At 42.3% G+C, this 5,788-nt stretch overlaps 1 protein-coding gene across 1 annotated transcript; it reads right to left on the reverse strand.

Moving 5' to 3' along the window:
- Positions 1 to 322: 322 nt before the first annotated feature.
- On the reverse strand, positions 323 to 1,102 carry LOC149147627 (uncharacterized). Its single transcript, XM_089441899.1, has one exon. It carries the CDS (start codon positions 1,100 to 1,102, stop codon positions 323 to 325), a length of 780 nt encoding a protein of 259 aa, XP_089298025.1.
- Positions 1,103 to 5,788: the final 4,686 nt, after the last annotated feature.

The raw sequence follows: 5,788 nt of genomic DNA on the forward strand, positions 1-5,788 counted from the left end.
AAGATTTTTGACCTCCTCATACCATTTATCACCGGCGAGCGAATGTCGCCATTTGCTATCACGGTTGGCAATATTAATGGTAATTATTCCTTGGTTAATGTTTGTTAACGAGGCTTCTGACAGCCCACCATCCCCTCCACTGAAAATACATAAATTAATGATCTCACCCTGCGCAAGATCGAGTGCCATTACCTTCGCACACTGCCAAAGTACAGCTCTGTACTCAACCATCATTTCATTAAGCTTCCCCAATTAATCATTGATAAAAAACCGGGATCTCCACGTCCTTTGTTCATGCTAGCTCAATGATCCAACAAGGTGCTTATGTGGCTTGGTCATAATCCGAGTTAATGATCTCAGCCAACTCTTTCCACTCGCTGTTTCCACACACAGCCTTCCATTGTTGGTCAATCCTGTTACCCCTCCCTCTGCTGCCCCAATTGGCCAGGTAATCAGCCGCCTGGTTACCTTTCCTGCGGACATGACTTACCACCTTATACTCAATCTTTTTTAAGAGAACTGCAATATCATGAACGATACCCGCAGTAAGCCAACTGCTGGTGGCTTTTTCCCAGCTCTTGCCATTATTTAATTTCCTCACCATGTCCACTGCAATCTGAGAATCGCCCGCGATTTCCAGGTTAGGATAACCATTTCTAACTGCAATCCTTAATCCTTGATGGAGGGCCCAGAATTCAGCTTCATTATTAGTCATCTCTCCTCTCCCTTCTGCGAATATCCATCTAACCTGTTTATTACTATCTCTGAAGATGCCTCCGAAGACAGCTTCTCCTGGGTTTCCTTTCGAAGCGCCATCGAAATTTAACTTAACAAAGGTATCCCTGGGGTAACTGAAATTGTCAGGGCTCTGGCTCCTCATGTCCTGAGGGACGGATAGCTTGTGATGGACCATCTCCAGTTTTAAGTTTAACTTACTCAGAATTTCTTGTTCCTCCTGATTTGTCTTCCAATCATCCTCGTACCATCTCTCCACCAGAACGGTTTCCCGCATGAGCTCTACAGCTTTTACCCAGATTATCTCCGGATCCTTTGACAAAGTCTGGAAAATCCTCCGATTTCTCTCCTTCCAGATCATCCACATTACAAACCCCGGAATAAGATTCCATGCTCTTTTAACGACCTTGCAATGGAAGACTTCCTTATTCCATTTGAAGACCAATTCATTAAAATCACTGATGACAAATCCTGGTTTATTGAAGGTCTACTTAATATTCACCCACAGATTCTTAGAATACAGACATTTAATCAGAAGATGATCTCTGGTCTCCCCCTCCTTATTGCAGAGACAGCATATCGATGGCCCATTGAAGCCCTTTTTCTGGATTCTATCCCAGGTTAGGATCTTGTTTTTTGCAGCCAACCATATGAATATAGAGACTTTTGGCCACCAATTATTTTCCCATACTACTTTCCAATCCAGGTTTCGAGCATCCCCATTCTGAGGATCAAATAAGTAATAAGCTTCTTTGGTGGTAAACAGACCTTTCATAGAATTCCCCCACCTAAGGATATCTTGGCCATCACGAGCTCTGATTTTCCTGGATCCAACTTCTTTTTTGTATTTGTCTTGCAGGTCTTGTTCAATCTCCCTGTCCCATTCCACTGGATCAATCCAAACTCTCCACCCTTCTTCCACAGTGTGAACTTTCCAATAGTCTCTAACACAAGTCCTGTTTCCTTCTATTCTGGCTCGGATTTGATTAAGATCTTGGATTCTACTCAGTATTTCTCTCTGTTGCCACCTATCTTCCCAAAATTTTGCCTCTGCTCCTCCACGAATCTCCCAGAAAGCATGTTTTTCCACCAGATCCCGGTTCTGGCGAGCCAGGTCCCAAATAGAAGAACCTTTAGGCGTTTCCTGTTGCCTTAGGATCTCTAACGTTGAATCAGGCATGTTATATTTAGTCTTCCATATGTTCTTCCACAGATCATTGCCCCCCCTGAGCCACCTCCACCACAACTTGGCTCCCAGGACCCTGTTGAGAGTTTCAGGGTCTCTCAGCCCCAAGCCGCCTTTCTCCTTTCTCTCCGTTAACTGTTCCCAAGATACAAGAGCCCACTTCTTTTTTTGGTCCGACCCTCTCCAGATGAAGTTCCTTATGATTTCTCTGATTTTAGCACAAACCCCTAAAGGGGCGGCCATTATCAAGAGAGAATAAATTGGGATAGCTTGCAAGACAGATTTCACCAAGACTATTCTACCTGCAATGTTTAAGGCTCTGAAGGCCCAGTTTGCTACCTTTGCGTTCAATTTATCCAAGACACCTTGCCAATTTTTCATCTTTTTAGAGGTGAGTTCTAGAAGATTACCTAAATACCTCGTAGGTAATTCCCCTCTTCTAAAACCCAAAAGTCTGGTGAGATGGGTTCTTACCTGATCTATTGTGTTGAATATGAAGATACAAGATTTGTCTCTATTGATTTCCAGGCCAGATGCCTCCGCGAATAGATCCAGAATTCTTTTGATATGTCTGACTTCTTTGACTGTTGGTTCTCCAAAAAGCATAATGTCATCCACGAATTGTTGGTGGGTTAATGGCAAATTATTCCCCCATAGCTTGAGACCCTTCAACCTGTTTGCCTCTCTTTCTTGTTTAATAAAGCGACCCAAACCTTCAGCTGCAAGGATGAACAGAAAAGGGGATAAAGGATCTCCTTGTCTAATTCCTCGAGAAGCATTAAAGGTTTTCGTTGGAGTTCCATTGACCAGGATAGAGAAATTTGGAGAGGAGATCAAACTATGGATCCAAGCAATCCACCTCTTATTAAACCCAAAGCTCTCTAGGACTTTGCCCAGATAATTCAAATTCAATCTGTCATAAGCCTTAGACAAGTCCAGCTTAATCAACATGCCTTTTTGTTTTTTAACCTTAAGAGAGTGCAAAACTTCCTGAGTTACAACAAGACCATCCAGGATCTGTCTTCCGTCAACAAAACCAGTTTGTTCTGTAGATATTAACTGGTCTAGAAGGGGTTTTAATCTCTTAGCTATCAGGGACGTTACAATCTTGTAAATAACATTGCACAATGCTATTGGTCTAAATCCATTTGCATCCTCTAAATTTTCACCTTTAGGAATTAAAGCAAAAAAGGTAGCGTTGAGAGCCGACCACACCTTTTGATTCCTTCTTGATTCTTCAACCAGATCAAGGATCTCTCCCCCCAAGAAGTGCCATCCCGCCTGGTAAAAGTCTATTGTGAAGCCATCAGGTCCTGGGGTAGTACCCTTCTTCATTGTTTTCACCGTCTCTTCTACCTCCTCGAGGGTCGCAGCTCTCATCAAAGCCTTATTTTGGTCTTCAGTGACAAGGCTCGGGATGGCCGAGCAGATTTCCTGAATAGCTCTAGATCTATCAACCTGTGGTTCAGATAAGATTTCTTTGTGGTGATCCACAAGAACCTGTTCTATCTCCTCTTGCTCCACCGCTCTATTTCCATTCCTATCCTTAATGGATAGGATTTTGTTTCTCTGTCTATGTTTAATCATTGTCTGATGGAAGAATTTAGTATTTCGTTCTCCCTCTCTTAACCATTTTATTCGAGATTTCTGTCGCCATAGAACCTCCTCCTGCTTTCGTCTTTCTTCTAATTTACCAAGGATGACCCCTTCTTTGTTGATGCTATCCTCTGTCCTGCCTTCCACTATCATCTTTTGCTGAATGTTTTCCATTTCTCCTTCTAATTTTTGTTTATCCTCAAAGATGTTTCCAAACTCTTCTTTGTTCCACTTTTTAATTTTGCCCTTCAGCTCTTTCAGTTTTAATTGGAACGTTTTCATTTTTCCTTTACCTTGCATAGAAGATTGTCGCCACCATTCCTCGATTCTCTTGATGAACTCTGGGTCTCTCAACCAGAAAGATTCAAACCGGAAAGGTCTCCTCCCACGATTCTTTTTGATATCAATCTCTAATCTAATCGGCCAGTGATCAGACCCCAAGGAAGGTATAATCTTTGCCTCTACAAAAATGTCTTTATTCATAATAGCTTCTGAAACTAGGAATCTGTCCAGCCTAGAAGCGATTTGGTTTTTGCCTCCTCTCCTGTTATTCCAGGTAAAAATCCCATTGATAGTCTGAATGTCAACTAGTCTTAAATCCTCTATCGTCTCATTGAATCTATCCATGATTTGGTCCACCTTCCTCACCCCTCCTTTTTTCTCATCCAAGGATCTGATTAAGTTAAAGTCACCCCCAATGATCTAGGCAGCTTCAGGATACAGTCTACGGATAACTTTCATGCTTGCTATGAAGTTTTCTTTTTCACCTAAGGAGGGGGGGCCATAAACCCCTGAAACAACAACCTGCTCCTTGGTTCCCACTATCCTACCCTGACCAGTAAGGATTCTACTCATACTAGTCCATCTATCCAGGATGATATCATTAGGGTTCCACAAAATTGCTATACCTCCTGCAGATCCAATAGCATCCAACCCCATCACTTCGTAATGAAGATTATTTTTTCCTATAATACCCTCAAGCTGTTGAACCAATATTTTAGTCTCCTGCAAAATCATAATGCTAGGTTTCTCTTTTTTCAACTTGTCTTTCATGTACCTTTGTTTACCCTTACTGTTTAAACCCCTGATATTCCAACTGATAACAATCATTTAAAACTTTTGATAGGAGGGGAAAAAACCTCTGACAGAGGTATCACCTTACCTGAATTGATCAACTCTTCTCCCACCGTTTGGATGGTTTCGCTCATTGTCTTACGACCCCTCTTTCTACTGTTCTTGCCAGAGTTGTCCAGTCCCATCAATTCTGTCCCCTGATCATTTCCGGTCATCACCTGCTTGACTATATTCTCCCCTTTTTTCTCCTTATATTTCTAGAATACTTCCTTATACAGTTGTTTCTATTTTTCAGGTATGAATCTTCTGTCAAGGTATTTCCATTCTTGAAGAAGCCTTTTAATTATTCTCTCTTCCTCAACCTCGTTTTTTGTTTGGTTCTCCACCTCCATTTGTGATTGCATTGCGGTATCTTCCAGCTGCTCCTCCGTTCGTTCTCCATCGATTTTTCCTGGGTCTATTTCCTTTCCTTTACCTTCCCTTACTATTTCCATTGGGATGTTCCCAGGATCCTCATCATCCTCTAAATTTATTTCATAATCCTCATTGCCCTCCTGTAATACCTGAAATTTGTTCTGGCTTGACATTTGAGCAGGCTTCCCCTGAGGTTGCGATCTAGGGCCTTCCTTGTTTTGCCTTCGTCTTCTTGTAACCTGCTGAAAACCCCCAGACACTTCCTCCTGACTTTTCTTTGGTTCCTCCTCATTGTTCAATGGGCATTGCCTGTATAAATGGCCGTATTCATGACAGTTTCGGCATCTGAAAGCGATGTGTTCGTAATCTATTGGCTGTTCCCAAACCTCATCATGATATTCCACCTCAATGCTGTCAGGAGGGGGTTCCGCCAAATTCATGTATACACAGATTCTTGCGAAGGCATTATACTTACCCCGTTTTGTAGCTTCTGCAATCTTAACAAAACTCCCGATTGTGTTGCCGATTCCTTCTAATATTTCAGGGTCCCAGCATTCGTCGGGCAACCCAAAGATCCTGACCCAGATTGGTGCCTCCAGCAACTTTTCCTTATCTGGGCTATATCGTTCCTCCCAATATTTCATGAACAGACCTGCATTGCTCAAAAAATATGGTCCTTCTTCAAATATCCTGTTCTTGTCTTCCACGTTCGTGAAGATTGCTGTGAAAAACCCTTTGGCTCCCAATTTCAGATCAATATGACCTCGAGGTTTCCATTTCTGG

This window comes from Pinus tabuliformis, chromosome 9, assembly GCF_031772625.1.
Source record: "Pinus tabuliformis cultivar Carrire ecotype Pingquan chromosome 9, CPIR1, whole genome shotgun sequence".
NCBI lineage: Eukaryota > Viridiplantae > Streptophyta > Pinopsida > Pinales > Pinaceae > Pinus > Pinus tabuliformis.